At 36.7% G+C, this 21294-nt stretch overlaps 1 protein-coding gene across 3 annotated transcripts in view; it reads right to left on the bottom strand.

Annotated features, from left to right (window-relative positions):
* LOC149205551 (uncharacterized) overlaps positions 1-21294 on the bottom strand; it is a 207444-nt gene that overhangs the window by 114824 nt on the left and 71326 nt on the right. For 2 of the 3 annotated variants that reach the window (XM_089395106.1, XM_089395104.1), the window contains exons 2-3: positions 3779-4311; positions 3495-3570 (exon numbers count right to left, since the gene is read on the bottom strand). In XM_089395106.1, the coding sequence (XP_089251232.1) occupies positions 3495-3570; positions 3779-4311 (609 nt within the window). The remainder of the gene's footprint in view (positions 1-3494; positions 3571-3778; positions 4312-21294) is intronic. The other variant, XM_089395105.1, reaches the window with a different exon arrangement.

Genomic DNA, 21294 nt, shown 5'->3' with positions numbered 1-21294 from the left:
TGTAATGTGATGGATTAGGATGGAAATCATAGATTCCTAAGTCACATAGACTTGGATAAGAATGGTCAATGGTAGGATGTCCTATGGAATGCCTCTCAACATTGTGCTCAAATCTTGTGAGAGATAGAGTGTACCCGTTAAGGCCTTGGGTAATATGACAAAGCTAGCTATGATGAATGATGCTTATCAATCTGGCACTCTTCTTATAAGAACTTTTCAAATGGAGTATTGTCCTTGTACCAGTTGGACAATTATGAATATCTCCCTAGTTAAGAGTGAGTGTTGGAAATTGTAACTAGTTTCGATCTTCATAATTGTCATTACTCTTGTGTCATGATGTAATTATTATTGTACTTGTCAAGACTCAAAAGAAAAGAAAAAAGAAAATATTTTTATAAAAGAAAATTATTTATTTGAAGCATGGGTTTCTTGCCCATGGTATTTGGTCCTAGGTCCAACACCCATTGAGTGCTCTAGGGGTTCAGTCTTGAGTCAAAGTCAAAATGTAAAAGACCTATTGGAATTTGGGGCACATGTAACAAGAAAAAGAAATTTTATTTGATGTAAAGAAAGGTCTAGAAAGTCTTCATGTCGGCCAGCTCTTCATATCGGCCTAGAGGAGGCCCATCCAGCACTCAAAAAGTCTATATATAGGAGGACTTTGACCTTCATTTGGATACACACTTGGCACATGATCTTTTGTATTGATCTGCAGTTAGAAGAGCCAAATAGAAGTATGAATGCTTTGGGGGAAGGGCCAAAGTCCAGCGAAGAAATGACGGATGTCTTGCATCTTGGATCACCTCTACAGTCCGAAATTTTTGAGAAAACTAGGGTTTCCACAGGTCCGATTTTGGAAGAAGCAGAAGCAGACTTTGTTTGGAGAACAGTTCTTATTGTGAGCAGCTGGCCTGGTCTTGGAGAGTTTGATTTGGACCTTAGGTCTTGGAGAGTTTGATTTGGACCTTAGGTCTTGGAAGTCTCCTTTGAAAGTTGATAAGAAAAAGTTCTGATGGGTTTACCCCTTTGGAGGGGTTTTGCCCTTGCGTGGAGCCTATAGCCTGTGTTCATTGTGTTTGGAATTTATTTGATGATAAGAACATAAGCATAGTTAAGTTAAGAAGAACCTAAATCACAAGTAAATGTCAAAGAAGGAAAATGTTCAATTAAATATGCTGCCCTAATCAATTTCCCAACAGATATTAAAGTACAAACATTGAAATTCCAAGTGTGCTTGCTAATAGAAATTCATGGGGTTACAGAACCATACTCAAAGCTTGCTTCTGAAAATAAAGAAGTTGAAAGATGAAAGGAAAACACAACTAATGTTAGAACAACATGTCAAAAAATAACCACTGGTTGATAAAGAAACATGTTGGACCCCACTGAAATAAAATCAGTTGTTGGATGTTAAAGTACAAATGATGGAAATTCCAAGTGTGCTTGCTAATAGAAATTCAGCGATCAACAAAGCAACTCAGATATATGGAGAAGCCATAATACAAAATTTATTTAAAAACACACCTTAATCACAAGACCTAATATTTTAATCCATCAATGTATCAACATTGTTAGGAACAAAGATAATATTCAAACTATATTATGGAAAACGATACATTGTTAGGAACAAAGATAATATTCAAACTATATTATGGAAAACATTAATTCTAGTACAATTTGGTCTCAAAATAGAAGTCATCCTGGTGATTGCAATACAACGAGTCCTTTTACAAGAACCCTATAAATGCACAGTCCCAAAGAAGACTGAATTAGGTTGGTTAGACCCTCTCAGCATTCAATTATTCTGGTCAACACTTAGAAAATCATATCATCCATCACAATTTCAGAATAGAGAGAAAAATGAAAAGTCATTACAAGTCAAAACAAGAGATAAAGCTTTTCCAATAATATGCTTCGAGGACAAAATATTTCTAAAGGGGAAGGCAATGTTTATAAAAATAAACACTATTCATAACTATATATAAAGATTAAACTAAAGAACCTAGGCTATTCATTATTAAAAGGTGTATTGCATAAAGACATGGCCTTACGTGAAAAGTCACCTTTAGGCCTATAAATACTAGGGCTACCCTTAATCGATATGGATTAAATTCTGTTATCCTATTTATTTTGGATAATCGGTTTATGAACAAAGTTGTTCATAACTTATTCGGGAAATGAAACTTGTTTATTTCAGATAAGTTATTATTCTATAGTTGCATTAAATATGTTATGTGAGCCTCCTCCTAATAAACAATGGGACCAAATTCCAATATCTTCACAAATAGAAGCTTGTATGTCCAATTTAGTTTTCATTTCAGCAAACCCACCTTATTCTGTATCTAGAAATTCAACCTTCTTACCTTGTATTTTCTCAAGATAATGTCATCTACGAAAATGCCAAGAGGATTTTCCCGCATTCATCTGTACTCACACAGAGATAGTTTAAATGTTCTTAACTTGCAGTTTTCACAAACAATGTTAACTGGGCCCCCTTGTAAAAAACAATGGTACGAAAGTCCAATCTTCTTCACAAATATAAGCTTGTATGTCCAATTTAGTTTTTATTTCAGCAAACTCTCCCTATTCTGTATTTAGAAGTTCATTTTTCTGATCTTGTATTTTCTCAAGCTATTGTCATCTACAAAAGTGTCAACAGGAATTTCCTGCATTCAGTTGTGCTCACACAGAGATAGTTTAAATGTTCCTAACATACACTTTCCACACAAGCTGAGCCAGATCAATAATGGATTTGCAGTAATGTTTACTTCAAGTATAACTATAAATTCGCTGATTGAGCAGCCAATACAACCAGAGGTCTTGGTACAGTAAATACAAATTAACATGAAAAAAACATGTATTTAACTGTAATCTACATAATGAGAGGCATAACCAGGAAATTTGCTCCCACAAAATTACAACCTTGATTGTACCCCATTTAATCTAGGTACTACTTATTAGTGGTGTAGTGAACTCCCTATTCTGTATTTAGAAGTTCCTTTTTCTGACCTTGTATTTTCTCAAGCTATTGTCATCTACAAAAGTGTCAACAGGAATTTCCTGCATTCAGTTGTGCTCACACAGAGATAGTTTAAATGTTCCTAACATACACTTTCCACGCAAGCTGAGCCAGATCAATAATGGATTTGCACTAATGTTTACTTCAAGTATAAGTATAAATTTGCTGATTGAGCAGCCAATACAACCAGAGGTATTGGCACAGTAAATACAAATTAACATGAATAAAACATGTATTTAACTGCAATCTACATAATGAGAGGCATAACCAGGAAATTTGCTCCCACAAAATTACAACCTTGATTGTACCCCATTTAATCTGGGTACTTATTAGTGGAGTAGTGAACTCCGCTCAATACATGTAAAACATATTCTTCAGCCAAAATACAATTTGAGGCAATAAACTCAATGAGACAAAAACAATAAGACTTACAATTAAAAATAATTACAGGCACAAACTTCCAAATTGTTCTAACCTTCATCAACTGTTATTGAATTTTGACGTAACTCCGCAATATCTGCCAGATTCATTCCAATGCGAAGCTGGCAAAGCTTTGCCATCAGATGACAGACAATTATAGCAATAAAGATAATGACATGCAAGTACTGACATAAATGAAAAAAATAGATGCCCTACGTGAACCTAAATCTGTAAGAAAAAAAAGAGGTCAACAAAGGGCAACCATTCTAATCTCACTTCTATTACCAATTCCTTGTTTCAGTAGATAACATAGCTGCATAAAAACAGCTCTAAACATACCTTCTTTAGAGATAACTCTATATTATTCTGCAGGCTTCTCCCCACAATCTGCCTTGTACCCTGTATGATACGTAAAGCAAGACACAAATTCTTCTCAACATCAGCTCGTACTTCCAGGGATTCAGATGCATGAAGTATGCTGGAAACAAGCATCATCAGGTTCGTCTTTTTATCACAGCGTCTACAATAATATTCCACATCTAAACCAATGCTTTGCTCCACGCCTGCCATATGACAAAGTAGAGCACACTCTAGGTGAGCAACATGCCCACAAACAAATTCTTCATTCAGCTTTCCCTCACATCTGATAGTACAGTAGTCTGCCACACTCTGATCAGTAGCCTTCCCACAGAGAATACAAGAGCATTCACGGCAAAAACCAAATTCGATGCAGCATATATCACAATTCATCGCCTTGAGAGATCTGGTCTTGCCAGTTTCTAGTCCACATTTCAAATTTCCAGCTTTACATCTCCTCTCTGAAGTATTCCCACGCGATTCTGATTCTCTCACACGCTTTACAGAAGTTTTCCCTACAGTTAGCAGAAAACAAATGCAACCATCAGCTGTACAATAAAGAAAACTGGTCTTGAAAAGAGAATATTGAATCACTAAGTCTTTGGGTTTGAATTTATTACTCCCATACTTGAATTAACACAAATTGAAACTAATAAAAGATTAGTGCATTGCTAAATAATGCATGCCAATTCAACTGCAATTCTTAATTTCTTCTCTCTTCATTTTCCATGGAAAAGTCTTTGGGGAACCCCTCTAAGTGCCTCCTTACAATTGGTGAATAGCACCCAGGGTTAATATCGCCAATGTAAAACATGCACACCTAACAGAGAGGAACACCCAAACCCACAACCTCCAGAGATCATCGCCTTGAAACTGATCAGTTCAAACTAATTGAGCTAACCCACTGGGCTAATTCAACTGCAATTCAAGAATATATATCCCTCTTTTGTACTAACCAACTTATAACACTTTTTAGTGGCCTGGAAGTCAACTTAACCAGAGGGAAAAACAGAATAAAATATGAGAACTGGACTTCACGCCAAGCATTACGATTTCACAAAAAGCTTTCATGGTAAGATCTAAATTAATCAAGCAGAACATGAACAAATGTCCTCAATTAATAAACCCGGGCCAAATTTATCCCAAACAAATTTCTGCAGTTGTAAAGCCAATTGCACCAGGCCTGCACAGATTATGGGTGACCGAGAGGAAAATATGTTGCTCAATACAGATGAGCACCTTTCCTGTCTTTGAAAGATAAGACATCAGAAAAGCAATTAGGCTCATGAAGAAAGTACCAAGACCCAAGTAATTTATGGGAAAAACAAAAGAAAATTATAATAAATGGACAAAAGAAAAACAACTGACCACTAATCTGGTTCCAGCAAGCAGAGAACTATAAAGGATTCAACAGAAACAGAAATATGCAAGAGATAAATCAGCAATAAAGTACTAATATTCCCTATTTTTTTAATTCAGTGAGGTATGTTTCTAATTTCAGATTTACACTTTTTTCTATATCCATTTAGCTATCCTCTGCAATATTTGTGATTAGTACAATCACATAACATAGAAACACAGATTTCTGCCCTGCAACCTTATAAACATGGATTGTTAACAGCATAGACCTTTCGACCTCCACACATAAATAAATCAACCCAACTACATGCAACCAGTCAAACTAGAACTACGAAGACCTTTGAGCAGCAAAATCCCAATCATTGGTAAGTGAATAATGGTATAAAGGAAACAATTGAACGTCTGTTATAGAAATCCTGCTTCAGAAATAATTATGGATAAATAACCATACAGGATATACTAAACAGCTTAAGAAAAGAGAGAATCCAAAAGTTCTCCTCAGGTTCATTATAAATTCAACATCCAAGTTCAAGGTTATAAAAAAGGAAAACTCAAACACTGCAAGTAGAAAATGATACTATGCACTGGACAAAATTTCTATCTTATATCATGTTTCAGATACATGGGTACACGTATGCAATACATTTGGAAACATCATACAGGGGTAGGGCATGGGGTGCTGCCCCAAATAAATAAAAATATACCGATGTTTAAAGTTATATAAAATTAAAAATAATCATTAATAAAGAAATAAAAAAACATTGAAAATTGTGAAGCCAATAACATCACATGAACCAATTGCACATTTAGATAACTAATGAATCAGAATTATTGTATTTTCCATGTTATAATCTCAACGTAGAAGTAGAATGTAAAAGAGTAAAATCAACAAGTAGCTAGCATAAAACTCTCCAACAATTTCTAGGTAGATTTGTGCATAAAATCGGCAAAAAAGTGCTTCTGTTACAGGTTTCCAACAACAATTCCTGAGAGGAATTGCAAAAAATGCATTGCTGTGACAAAACTTTGGCCACAAGAATACCTCTTCCATGCTTTCCATGTTTAATCCAATGAAAACATGCTACAAATCACTTATGTTCTCAGTTTTCAGCTACCAACCAACTATCCAGCACCATACAACTGCCCAACAACAGCAATATTACAGTCCAGCAGTAGCAAATGATCATTATGATTTCTCTGCATTTGGTTAAAGCTTACGAAGTGTAGTAGGCTTGGTGGGACCAAATAGAAATGGCTGGGAACCTAGTGATTAGGTTTCTAGAGCTCTTTTGGCGAACCTTGGGGCACACCACTTGGTTTCACCCAAAAGATAACAAGATGCAAATAAACAAGGCAAACAACAGCATGAGTACTATCAAGATGAGGAGGAGGATGCCTGAATTAGCAGCTCAGCCTGTTCCAGAGAAAGCAACTCCCGAATGCATTCTTTCATCTCTTAGTTCTTCAACATCTCTTAGGCAGTCGCACATTTCCCAACATTTCATGCCACCCAAGGTAGTTTGTCGATCCCAATGCACAGGGTCCCAAGGGGTCAAAAGTCAACAAAGGCTTAGATTGCTCCTTTTATGGCACGTGTAAGCCTTCATGAGGCAAAAAGAGGTTAAATCTTGGTCAACTGAAGCACAAAGGTATCAAAAAGCATCTTTAACTTTTTTGCAGGATATCCCATGTCCTTTAATCATCAAATCAAGCAAGGCATTGGAGATTTACACTTGGTGTCACCCTTCTAAAGGGATGGCCACACATGTGACAACTAGGAGAGCCTTACTAGCAATGTAAAGTGAACGTCGAACCAAGTCAAAGATGGAAAAGGTCAAATTACTCAATCAAAAGCAAGTCATCAAAAGAAAAGCAAAAAGAATCATATTAAAGCATTTAGACCAAGTTGACTTGACCAAAGGGGATGTTGAGCACTTTGAGGCAAGTCGTTGAGGATTTTTAAGGCCAGTGAAGTGAACGTTGAACCTCACCTAGCAGTTGGAGAGTTACTTCAAGAAAATTCAACCTTACTTCACTCAATTCAACTTCATTTCAAGTCATATTCAACCACTATCAAGCAAGTCCAGGCTCTCATGAGTTAGTCGTTTGGCCTTTCTATGAAATCTGTTGAGAAATCTATCAGGGCAATGATTAAAGTGATTTCTCTTTTATTGATAACTGCTTATGATGCCTTTTTTACTTTTCTTACTTATTTAGCTTCTTTACTTATTATTATGTTTGTGTATCATCAAGTAACTACCAAAACAAGAAGAACAATAACACAAAATATAGGCTGCAAGCCAGGGCCAAAACCTCTCCACTTGAGAGGAAAAATGGAAAATCTCTTGTCTTCTTATAGATTCTTCAATTGACGAATTCCAAGACCTCTAGACCAAGACTAATACACCCCAAGACCAAGTCCAACCCTTCTGGGTGATGTGCTTCCTTTGTCCAAATCAAACATAGTCAAATCTCTTCCAGTAGCACAACTTCGACTTCCAGCTGTAGAATTTCAACATCTACTGCAAGTCTGAAATTTTTGGCCCTCCTATAGCAACTACTGCCACACATGTGAGCTTCTTCTGGCCTCCCAAGGCTTCCTCAGACCTTCGCTTGGCTTTTATCTTCCTTCTGGAGCTTGAGGATGGCTTATTGTGACCTTCGCTGACCTTCTTTCCCTTCCTTCTTCAAGATTGAACTTGCAAAATAAAACCCTAGACCAACTGCAGAAACCCTAGCCTTCATTCGCACATGTGAGAGAAAAATAGCCCAAAGACAAGTCTCCTTCGTCCTCTTCCTTCTTCGTTGCCTTCTTCTTCTTCCTCCTTCACTTGAATGAGTGAGTGATGAATGTGTTCCAAGGAGGTTAAGTTTCCTCCTTTATATAGGCTTCTCAAGGTGGACATTGCTCCTCAAATTAGGCTGATTTGCCAATTGCCAGGCCGACTTGGTCTCGAAGGGTATTTTGACACTTTTAAGGATAAAAATAATTTTCTGTACAAGTTACAATGTGCCCGATGGGGTCTTCAACTTATGACAATGACTCTTTTGACTTCTTAACCTAGGACAAACCCTAGAAGCACTCAATGGGTGCTTGACCTATAAAATAAATGACCTTAAGCATGACACCCATGCTCCAAAAATAATAATAATAATTTTCTTTCATTTTACAATATACAAGAATCAAAAGTACATTTCATATTTATCAAGACCAAACTAGTTACACATTTTTCAACAAAATCGACCCCCTTTTGAGGGGAGATTCCTTTTGTAAAAGTTTATTGTCATTGTAAGATTTATTCTCAGGGTTGTGCGTGACAATTCAAGTCAATTTTGGGGGAAAGGGTTGTTGAAATATGTAACTAGGTTCGGTCTTCATAAATGTATTTGAGTCGCAATGAAATGTACTTATCAAAAGACTGAAGAAAATATTTTTATTATTATTATGACTTATGACTTATTAAAGCATGGGTTTCATGCTTGGGTCATCTTGTTTTAGTTCAAAGTCCCCATTGAGGACTTCTAGGATTTATTCTGAGTCATTAGAGTCATTGTACATTAACATAGACCCTTCTTGGGCTTTCGAATCATGTAAAAAGAATTATTTTTAAGTCAAAAATGAATTTAGTCTCCTCCACACCAAGTAGGCATCAAGAAGATCAAGTCGGCCTCAAGAAGGGTAATTCGACCTCACTGGAAGGATATATATACAAGGCAGTTCGAATTCATTTGGAGCAATTCACTCTCACACACATAGTTCGATATCTGAAGTTGGAAATTGGGAAGTGCGAAGTTGGAAAAGGCCTAGAAGAAGAGCTAGAAAGGAGTGCGAGGTTTTGGAGGAAGATAGAAGACACCAAGATTGAAATTTTGGGCCAAGTCTCTCTCCCTTCTGAGGTGTATTAAGGGAGATCGAATTTTTCCTAGTCTAGTCGAAGTTGCTGCTATTGGGTCGAAGTTGCTACTGCATGTTGATGTTGCTAGGTCGAAGTTGCTTTTGAAGAGTGATCATCTGCAAGAAGGATTGGGGGTTGACTTGGTGTGGAGGAGGTATTTGTCTAGGTCAAGAGTCTTGGATTATCTCGAGAAACCACTGAAGGAAGAATTGTTGACTGGGTTTTCCCCTAGATAGGGGTGTTGCCCTAGTTGTCTGCCTACATCTATTGTCCTTGCATTATTGTTTTTGACATTTGTAATTGCTTGATGAACTAAAAGAAAAAGAAGAACATAAAGATAAAAGAATCGCAAGTAATTATCTATATAATAAAATCTTTCTATACCCTTTCTGATTTTCTAACATGGTTCCAGAGCTAAGGTGAAGGAGGGAAAAGGCAGCTTTGAGTATCTACTGAAAGGAATCTAAAGGATTGATCAGGGAATCATATAAGGAACTCTTATAAGAGAAGAATCTCACTATCTTCAAGGACAATGTCTAACACAATAAAGAGTGAGAACAAATTGGAAGGAGCATCAAACTACAGATCTTGGAAGAAGAGAATTGACCTCATTCTTGAAAAGAACAAGGTCTTGGATTTGGTCAAAGGAAAGGTGAAGAGACCTACCGAAGAATCCAGTGATGCAAACAAGGTGAAGTATAGAGAGTCAGAGATATTGGCTATGACATTGATGGTAGAAAGCATAAAGGACAATCTTGTCCCATACATTTCCAATATAGACCATGCTCAAGAAATGTATGAAGCATTGTCAAAATTATTCACTATCAAGAACATCGGTCAAGTAGCAAGTTTGAAGAATGAGTTAAGGACTACAAGAATGACGAAGGATGATATTGTGGCTTCCTTCGTTTTGAGGATATCTATAATTAGAGATGAACTTCAAGCCATAGATGAAATTGTACCAGAAAAAGGAGCTAGTAATCACTGCATTATTGAAATTACCACCTACTTGGAGTTCTTTTGCTTCAGGTCTCAACAGTTGGAAAGAAGCTCCTATCTTCGAGCAATTATGGAATGCTTGCACCCAAGATGAAATGAGAATCTCATTAGTATTCAACAATGAAGAAGAAAAGGTTTCAAATGCATACGCCGCTTCTCACAAGAAAGGAAACTCCAAGAAGTCAAGAGGGCCACGAAGGAAGGTCGATATGTCCAAAATAGAATGCTACCAATGCCACAAATGAGTCACTATAGAAGTGACGGTCCTGACAATCCGAAAAACAAGAAAAGAAGCAGAGACCAAGCCAATGTTGTTGAAGAAGGATCTCCAAAGAAGAATAAGGCCGAAGAACTGGATATAAGGGACTTACGCTACTAAGTCCTTTGATCTAAGCTTTAGTTATTTTACTTTTGATTTTTAGTATGTGTAGGTTTAAAATATTTTGGAAAACATTTTTATTTGTTCTTAAGGTTATAGGTATCCCTCAAGCTTGGAGGGAACCCTCACCAATCTTCAAAGATAAGTAACTTTTTCATTTTTAGTTTTCCTTACTTATCTAGTTTTGCTCGCATTAAATACTAATCACACGTCTATTCATATTTTCCTTGTTTAGGAAAAACCTGCTGAAGACTCAAGGAAGAAGGCCTCACAAGACAAAGCATTAGAATTAAAAGGTTTGTTAAGAAACAAGAGGTATGTTTTGAACTACAAGTTTTTGTTCTCTTCATATTCATTCCTAATAAACTATTACTAACATCATTGTGTCTAGCTCTCCTGAATCATAAAGATTCTTGATTGGGTGATTCATCATTACATAAATCTACCCTCCTCAGATCTTTGATTACTCTTGTGGAACCCTAGAAAGGTTCTCTATGAAAACCCTAACCTAAGGGTATGTTGATGATTATTATGTGTGGAACCCTAGCCTACTTAGGGTTATTGATGAAGTCTAAAATGTCTGATGCTTTGATGATGTCATGTTTGGTGTTTTCGTATAAGTATGGAAACCCTAACTTGTTAGGGATGAATGGTAATGTTTGAAATCCCGAACCTTTGAAGTATTGGTAATTTATGGTTTGCTATGTTTTGTATTGGAACCCTAGATCATTAGGGTTTGGTATGGTGTATAACCAATGTTGAAGAATATAGGGCAAATGTAGTTAATGTAATTCTTCTTTTCATGATAAATATTTGTGAGGTGTTTTTCAATTTTCCTTCTTATTCCAATATTCACTTATTATTATTATAGCGTGTCTTCATTAGTTCATCAAATAGCTACCAAAACAAAGAGACAAGAACACAAGATGTTGGTATTCTGCCAGGGCCAAAACCTCTCCCTCTTGGAGAGGAAAACCCGCACAAAATTCTTCTTTTAGAGATTCTAATTGACGAATACCAAGACCATGACCCTTGACCTACTAGGCCACTCCAAGACCAAGAGACCAATCCTCTTCTTTGACACTGCTGAGATCATCATCATTGTTGCACTATCGATATCTTCATTGCTACAACATCATTGTTGCACTTTCACCGAGGTCTTCATCATACCACTGAGATCTCCATGAGGTCTGCTCCTAAACTCACTGAGATCGTGACTGTCTCACCATAGTTGTGCCTTTACCGAAATCATAATTGCACTCTTACTGAGGTTATCATCATGTCAACGAGATCTCTACCTTGTCTTCACCATGACTTTCATAACATGTCTTCATCAATGCACTGAGATTTGCATCATGACCTTATCTTCACTAGGATTATAACTGAGATCTTCATCTTCATTAGGATCATGATTGATATCATGATTATAGTGATGACTGTGTCTATGATATATATACTTCACCGAGATCCTTATGAATGCCGAGACTATTACTGTGACCCTGTAACTAGGCTGAGACAGCAGAGAGATATGCGAGGACTTCACTGTAACTATCACCGAGACTGCACCTTATTGTCCTGCACCCATCCGAGATTTTGTCCTGTACCCATCCGAGATTTTGTCCTGCACCCATCTGAGATTTCAGAGCCTTATCCGAGATTTTTGTTCTTGCTCTTTTGCACAGACCCTAATGGGGTATATATAGTGGTTATGCTTCCATAAATAAGCCGACATAAGTGTGAACCGTTGTGTCTTTAATTGATCCCACATGACTATCCTTTTAATTCATTTGCAGGCCAACATGACTAATATTTACATCGTTTTGTTGGCAGTCTTCTTCTCTGGAGGATGGTGCTTGTCTTGGAGGGCTACTTGTCACTAGGTTGACCCATATTCATGCTCAAGAAGAGCTCTTTAACATAACTTTGATTCTTTGACTTTCCTAGACCTATGAAATGAGCAAGAAACTCATTCGAATAATTTACAAAAATAATATTCTTTTTCTTGACAGGTACAAAGATCAAAATTACATTTACAAATATCGAACCTAATTACATTTTTCTTCAACAAGAAAGACCCTTATAATGTCCTAGAAATGAAATCCTTGGCATGTGTGTGTTTGTCCGATCAAACCCTAGTCTAATCGAGCTTATTATATGTATAACTTTTATTGATATTTGTGTCTTTGGGTTTGACTAACACATGCTATGATATTCTTGTGCATGATGATGGAATCCTAGATGTATGAGTTGACCTAATTGTTAATGATCATGAATCCTAGGGTTTGGAACTAAGCCCCAGTCGAAGTTTGATTCTCTAGGATGATTGTATTTGAGGGTTTTGTAACTAAACATTAGAAGTTAAAATCTTTGATATATGATGACAATGTGATATTCTGAGATTTATGAAAAGTTGATAAAATCTGAAATTGTATTATGGTTGTTGAGACTTAGTAAAATTTAGGGTTTACAACAAACCCTAGTGAAATCTAGTCATGTTGTTACTTTGAATTGAGTTGTGATTGCTTTTGATTGTTAAAAGCTCATGTATGAACTCAAAGTTGTTAGATACATTGTATATCTATATTTGTTTGAACTGCTTCTAGGGTTCGCAATATGTTGTAGAAGGGTATGTCATACCTCTAGAAGAAACATTGAAACCCTAGATGTAATAAATGTTGTTATGAAATGCTCAAAGTCTTGATGATATAGTCTAGGGTTTATGACAAAAACCCTAGCAAGAAGTTGAAAAGTATGTGTCTCTTGTTTGTAATTAATTTTGGGTATTTGATGTCTAAAGTTGAATGCTTCCATGATTTTGATATGGTTAACTTCATGCTTCTATAGATTTGGTTGTACTTGCTACCTAAGTTGTGCAAGTACATAATCTTCAAGATGGTGAAGATGTTTGTAAAATAAAGTTGATATGATAATCATGATGTGAATGATGATGGTCATGATTACAAGGATGGAAGCCATGAAAGATTCTTCGATGCCGTAGAGAAGAAGTTGAACCCCCTAAGTTAAGAGGGAGATTGAATACAAGAAATCTCCCTAAGTTAAGAGGGAGCTTGGATGAAAGGAATCTCCATAGTTGAGAGGGAGGTCATATCATAGTCATGATGGACACCTTGAAATTGGAGAATTTATTTTGAAGGGTTGCTGAGATAAGAATCTATTTGTAGAATATGTTGTTGCATGAAAAGTAGGGAAGGAAGTTGTATGGTTGAAGAATCTTCTGTCAAGATCCATTTGGAAAACTCTAAGTCCTACTGTGAAAGTTGAGAAGCAACATCAAGATGTCTGAAAGACCCCAGAGGTTTGTGTTTATTTATGTATATTTGAAAATTTGTTGCTAATTGCAGTTGTGTTTGTATAGGTAAATCTCTCGGAGGTTTGATAGCATGTTTTTGTTATCGATCAGTTTGAACGGGAGAGATTTGTTGTTATCGATCTGTTTGATTGGAGAGGATTTGTTATCAATTGGAATAATCAGGGGTGTTGAGGCTTTGTGTGTAAGACACATTGCCTGGGAAAACATCTGGTCAGCACTTTGTGTTGATGTCTAGTTCCCAAAGTAGGGAAGGTGGCGTTGGTCATGGAGCTCTGACCTTGGATATGCACCTAGATCCCTATGTTGATGGTTAGTAAGTAAGCTTGATGGTACCTAAAGAGGTTGAAAGCTTTAGTCCATCTTAGTCCCATTTGGATAGATTGCCCTCGTCAGGAATCTAGTCCATGGCATTGCGGTGCCTAAACTGTGGGAGGACCTTGGATAGATTGCCCTGGTCAGGAATCTAGTCCATGGTATTGCGGTGCCTAAATTCTTCATGGTTCGCGTGTTCTGAGATCTTCCTTGTACTAGTGAATACCTCCCTAGTTAAGAGGGAGTGTTGAAATATGTAACTAGGTTCAGACTTCATAAATTTAATTGAGTCACAATGAAATGTACTTATCAAAAGACTGAAGAAATTATTTTTATTATTATTATTAAGACTTATTAAAGCATGGGTTTCATGCTTGGGTCATCTTGTTTTAGGTCAAAGTCCCCATTGAGGACCTTTAGGATTTATTCTGAGTCATTAAAGTCATTGTACATTAAAAGAGACCCTTCTTGAGCTTTGGAATCATGTAAAAAGAATTATTTTTGAGTCAAAAATGAATTTAGTCTCCTCCACACCAAGTCGGCCTCAAGAAGGGTAATTCGACGTCACTAGAAAGAAAACTTACAAAGGGTTTTCCTCTCAAGGGTGGAGAGGTTTTGTCCCTGGCAGAGAGTCAAACTTTGTTTTTTTGTTATTTTGTTTTTGGTAGCAGTTTGATGAAGTACACACATATGCACTGTTGGGACTCAAAAATGTCATATTTTCATCCACCTTTTTCCTTACATTTCATCATCCCATTAACATGTTATCATATCACTTTCCTACATACACTTGGGTTTCACCTTCTTATTTTCCATTTTATTCATTTTTGTATTATAAGTGAATTTATGATTAATTATTAGAAAATGTACATATTTTTATATATATATCTCAAGAATATGTGAGTTTTGTGATGTAGGAAATATGTGAAGAATTAATATCTCCTCCACCATATCAAGGAGATAATTATGCAAGCCTTTTTCTACGGAGAAAATCATGGAGGCATATCGAGAAAATCATGGAGGCATATCTTATCCTAAGGAGAAGATCATGGAGGCATATCGAGAAAATCATGGAAGCATATCTTATCCTAAGGAGAAAATCATGAAGACATATCTTATCCAAGATATGAGAGATTTGTGGGATCATGTTTGAGAGATTTGTGCGATGATATCTTGTAATAATGGGAAACTAGTTGAGAGTGCTTGAGAGAATATTTGAATGTAATTATGGAAAGGTTATCTTCTTCATGTATATAAGAGAGTGCTCTCTCTTCATTGGGATGAATAATGAATAATAGAGAATGGAGATTAACTTTGACTCTTTCTTGATTTGTAATTTAGTTATTGTAATATAGTTTGACATAGTTTTATTGTCATGAGCTCATATCTGTTGTTTGCCATTCACTTCTTCACATGTTGTATTTATTTTCCTTCATGCAATTTCATGCTTTCCTAGTTAGTGTTTCAATGCTTTAATTTGATTTCAGTAATTTAGATTAGATTAGATTAGATTAGTTCCACTTCAGTCCTGCATATACAGTGCATGTGTCTCGTAAGTCTACGGACCTCGGATTGATAAATTAAATAGTTGGGTAAGTACTACAACGGAATTAAACGAACATAGTTTCACCCAACATTTTGGCGCCGTTGCCGGGGAGGCACGATGGATTGAAGTTTAGTTTGATTTTTCTGCAAGTGTGTTTAGACATGTTCCTAACTCCGAGGTGTTAAATGCGGTAAGACGTGGGGAACAGCCTACGCATCGCATTCGAGATACCGTAATGGGCTCGACCTCTTATGGATCAGGGCATGTAGGGTGTGTTTACATTTATGCAAGTGTGAATTTTGATTTCTGCAGGTGTGTTTGATTTTCGCAACTGTGAAGAATGTGTGATGAATTCATTGTTCATGGTTATAATTGAAGCATTCAATTACTCAATTAATGTGCAATCCTTGTAAGAGGGTTTAATTGAGTATTGAATTCAAGATTATTTCTGTGGTCCTTTTGTTTTTAGTGTGCTGATTTTTATTTGTTTTTTTTCTTTCAACATGATTTTATAATGAGTGTCAGCTTGGAACTACTCACTCAGATCCTTGCAGAAGTCGGAATCTCCTCTTCCCTGGAAAAGGAGATCTTGACAAAAATTGAAAGTTCAACTACTCCCCAAGAAATATCAACATCTGAAGAATCCTGTGTATCTGATGGCGAACAACCATTCGAACAGGAGATCGAGGAAGAAGAGCAGCAGATCGGAGAAGAAGAACAGGAGTTACAGCATGATCTGAATGAGAGTAACTGTGCTTATCAAAGCTTTATCGACCAATGGTTCCAGGTAAGTATTAGATTAGATTCATCTTTTTATTTTTTAGTTGATTTGCAGTTACAGCAACCAGACTCATTCACTATCAAATATTTTCATCCATCATTTGACAAATTGCTACTGAATCTATTGTTGTCACTGCTACGTGAATGGCTTCATTGGAAGTTTAACTACAAATAACTAATTTGTAAATTCTAATTAGTATAGAGTAGGTAGGCTTTCAGTTTTAGTTTTTTTTGCTTTTACCTAGAATAAGTATGCTCTCCTCCTGCGTCTTTGTACGATCTCGAGGATCAGAAAATAGGTTTCAGTTTTGCTTAGAATAAGTATGCTCTCCTCCTGCGTCTTTGTACGATCTTGAGGATCAGAAAATAGGGATGATAATGACTAATTTCAAGAATAAATTCATTTTTTTTGCAACGTGCTTCATCACCAACATTTTTCGATATGCAAATCTTTGTGTCCATTTGTTAAAAAGAAAATTTAAAACTAACCATTTTTGTTTTTAAAGATAGGATTAATTTCATCTTCTAGACTGTTACTAATAAATAATAACATAAAATTAAAAAATTAAAAAAAATATATATATATATATAATAACAGCGATCCACGTGATTCGGACAACCCCTCGGATTGATCGTAACAGAATTGGGTTTTCCACCTTCTTCATGCATTCGACAAAATCGCTTCAGGGCCTCTTCTCCATCCCCGCTCTGCGCACATCCTGCAATCAGCGAATTCCATGAAATCTCATTGGATCCTATTCCTAAAACCTGCATTTTATCAAAGAGTTCCATAGCCTTATCCCGAAACCCATTCTGAACATAACCTGCTATCATAGCGCTCCATGTGACCACATTTCTATGAGACATTCTGTCGAACACTTCGCGCGCATTCTCCAAATGCCCACATTTCACATACATATTCACGAGGGCACTTTCTACAAAGGGATCCGACTCTAACCCTCTTTCTCTAACGAGTCTGTGGACTTCCCTGCCTTGCTGAAGATACCCAAGTTCAGCACAGGCTTTAAGAACACTGGGAAATATGAACTTAACAGGTCGAATCCCTCGGCCCTGCATTAGATGAAAGAGGGCGATGGCTTCTTCGCAATCGCCATGTTTTGCATACCCTCCAATCATTGTAATCCACGAAGACATATCTGTTGTGGACATATTGTCGAACACAAGGCATGCATCACAGTGCGGTGATTGCCCTGATCCGGCAAGTAATGGCAAGATTTGACAGGCCATCCATACGCAATCCCTGCAAACGTCAGTTTTCAAAAGCGGTTTGTGATCAAACCAGGACAAATTTAGAAAAAAGAAGACATGGGTTTTTTCCCTAATAAAATGAATTATAAAACCCAGAAATTGTTTGCTCGAATTCCTAACGGTTTGAGAGGGAATCGCGATTCTTCGAGACCCTGTTTTGGTAACTGCGTAAAAAACGGTTTTCAAATCAATGTACAGAGAATTAGGGGTGTTGCTGGCAGTAAAAATCTTTGAGAAGTGCGTGAATGTAGACAAAATATTGCAACGAGATTTCTGTATTTATTCCTTTGGTGACACAAGATCTGTCTTTTGTATTTATCTGAACGCCGACTCACCTTCCTAATTCGAAATTGAAGCTCATCCAAACACGTCTCAAGTTCGTTTCAGCGGCAACTATCCGGTAAAATGGTCGATTGTTGCATCCCAATTGAGCTAACCGCAAACGAACGACACCCATCTCTGAAACTTTGTCAGTCTAAATTAATTTTTAGCTCGCCTTCGAAATTCAAGTATCCTTGATCAAAATGGCATCGAAAGGATTATGGGATTGTCTATACTGTTTTTTTTTAGACCGAAAATCTAATTTTCATGACAGAGATTGCTTGCTCAAACCTTTCCGTTCCGATTCTTAAGAAATTTAGCTACCCTCTTGATAACTTGCATTCACACCAGAGCTCTATATTGAGATGCTATTTGTGGGAAACTCGTACATATTGGTATTGCTTATTTGTCATATGCATGTTTCGTTGTGCAAAGGAGGCTAACCTTAAGATGAAGAACATGGTAAATTACTGGATTTTCTCTTGCCCCACTTTTTGAGACGGGATTTTATTTCTGGTTTCTCCACTGAGTTTTTGATGGATTTTGTACCAAGCTCTGTGTTCTATACCCATATACGATTGTACAAATTATAATTGGCTGGCTTTACAGATTGAAAGGAACATGAAGCTGTAGAAACATGAAGATTGTGTACAGATTGTCTGATATTTTGTGTATTGTGATGTTGAATCATATGACTCTATCTGATGGGTATCCCGTTCTTGGATCATTTCATGCATTGCGACATAGTATTCTCTGCGTTGTAGCTTTGGTATTTTATTTTTCACTCAGGGCAAACCGCTATCATCTTCCAAGCCACTTGCAATTGATGATTGTCAACGAAATGGAAATATATTTGTGTAACATCGAACCCGAAAATTTCATTTCTTGTGCAGCTTAGCCGCTACCTGAGAACCTTTGACTGGTTTCTTTTAGCCTCCGAATCCAACAACAATATGGGCAGTGAACAGTTTCAATCAAATAATTAATTTGTTGAGAAGCAAAGGTCTCCGCATTTCACACTTCTTAATTCAATCTCTCCTAACTCATATTATAGATTTGGCATTCAGGCTTCCATTTTACTTTTTGAGTGGAATATGATACTGCCGGGCGCTTCCTTTAATCAGAAAACAAGTTTACTGTTTAAAAAAAAAAAAAAAATAATAATAATAAACAATAAATAATGAAAAAAAAAATTGCCCTCATTCGTTCACATAACACCAACTACTTTCCCCAAAAGATAAAAAATATTTTCAAATGTTTTAAACCAATTTGACTGCAAACTAATGAAAACATTTTGAAAAAAATTGCAAAATCAATGAATACATTGCATAGGGACATGCAATATTTCTACCTGGGGAGGGAGTCAAAGTATGTTGGATTTATTTTTTTTGTGAATTTATGGGCAAGAGTAGGATGCATATACTAACACGTGAAATGAGATTGGTGTTATGTGTAGGACAACGAGAAGCTTATGCAGAAAGCTCAACATTACGATGCAACACCTTTTTCATACACAATTAGTGTAACTTCGAAAAATAATTAAAAAAAAATGGACATTTTGTAAATTCTTGAAATGTGCTAATTTGTTTTTGAGTCACTTCATACAGGAATGATCGATGGAGATGGCACACGAAAATGACAATTTTTATGCAGGAATGGTGCTAAGTTTTTCAGAGTATGCAAAGTGATTTTTCCAAATCACAATGAAACATGCATCATTGGACGCTTGAAGGAACAAATTCTTCACTGCACATATCATGACATTTTCCACTACACACCTTTTGCGTCATGATTACTTCCCTTTTTCCTTCCACATACCTAGACCATCCTTGTGTTGCAGCCCATCTTCCATTTCCTTATCTTTCACGACTTCATGCACGCCTATTTTTCTGAATCGCATACATCCATTTATCCTTTTCAGTTTTCCTTTTGAATAAAACTCATTCCCTTTCCATGATCACATTACCTTGATTTCCTAGCCATGCTGATCCACACTACTTGTCCGTGAGTTCTTTCTATTTATAGTCCTACCAAATCTTTTTGTACAAACTCGCGTTGACTGATGTGGGATTCCTTAAGGCCCACCTTTCAACAAGTCTTGCCCCATCGACACCAGCACCTTATCTGGGAAATAGACTAGAGTTCATTTTGAGTACCTAGAGGCTTGCATACCTTAATGGCAAGCTCTCTCGCTGGCGATCATGGGAATACATCAAAGTCCCTTGATCATCAGATCTTGCAAGTGGCTCGACCTCGACACATCCATTCGCACTTCGCAAGATGTACTCCGGTACCTTGGCACTCATTGACATCAATGGTGAGTTGCCTCGCATTGGTTAACGGCATACATCAATGGCCGGTAATCCAATGATTTCTATTCATGCTCGACATCGACACATTCATTCGCATGTTTAGAATTGTACCATCGGGTTTGTAGCGGGTGAAGACTATACACTTTTTCATAACTCCCTCAGCAGTTACAGCAGTATGCATTCTGATCTATGAGAGTCCCACAGTACCACTTTCAGCTTTTATCTTTTCCATGATTCAGCATCAGCAGTTCAGATTCCTTCATTCTCCAGGATCCGGTTACATCAGTCACATTTTCCTGATGCAGCAGCAGCAGCAGCTACATTCCTATTGCATACTTCATCATTCTTGGGTAAGTAGAGGTATGTTGTTTTCTAATCTTTAATCATGCAATTCCTTATATGCTAACTTGAATATTTTGGAAAATTCCCTCACCATGCTACATTTCCTTTCATGCGCCATGTTAAGTTGCATGCGGACATGCAACAAATTCAGTTGAGGGGGGGAGAACTACATTCACTACATATTCACTTCCATGATTCCATTTCTTCACCACTATCACTCCATTTACCATTCACCAACATTTATTTTCCAATGATACTTTGTTGCACTTTGTTTCATACGCAATATTGGCATGCTTTATTAATATTACAAAAAGGGCTTTCTTATGCACATTATGATTTCCAGTGAATGTTTACATTATTGAAGAAAAGAGAACAGAAAATGAAATGAATGTTGTTAACACAAGAACCAACATTCTTTGTATTCATGGTTGTCACACAAGAACCAACCATATTCATGGTTGTCACACAAGAACCAACCATAAGAAAATGTAAATTGTTACCAATGTCTCTCACATATCCTGGAAACATTTAAGACATTATCATGTAAAGCCAAAGCTCAATATGCCAAATGTTCTTAAAAGATACCCATGCATGGTTGCATGAGGACATGCAACAAGTTCAGTTGGGGAGGATGTTGGGACTCAAAAATGTC

This window comes from Pinus tabuliformis, chromosome 1_2 (genome assembly GCF_031772625.1).
Source record: "Pinus tabuliformis cultivar Carrire ecotype Pingquan chromosome 1_2, CPIR1, whole genome shotgun sequence".
Lineage (NCBI taxonomy): Eukaryota > Viridiplantae > Streptophyta > Pinopsida > Pinales > Pinaceae > Pinus > Pinus tabuliformis.
Note: the sequence above shows the minus strand (reverse complement) of the source record. Positions and strands in the feature narration are given on the sequence as shown.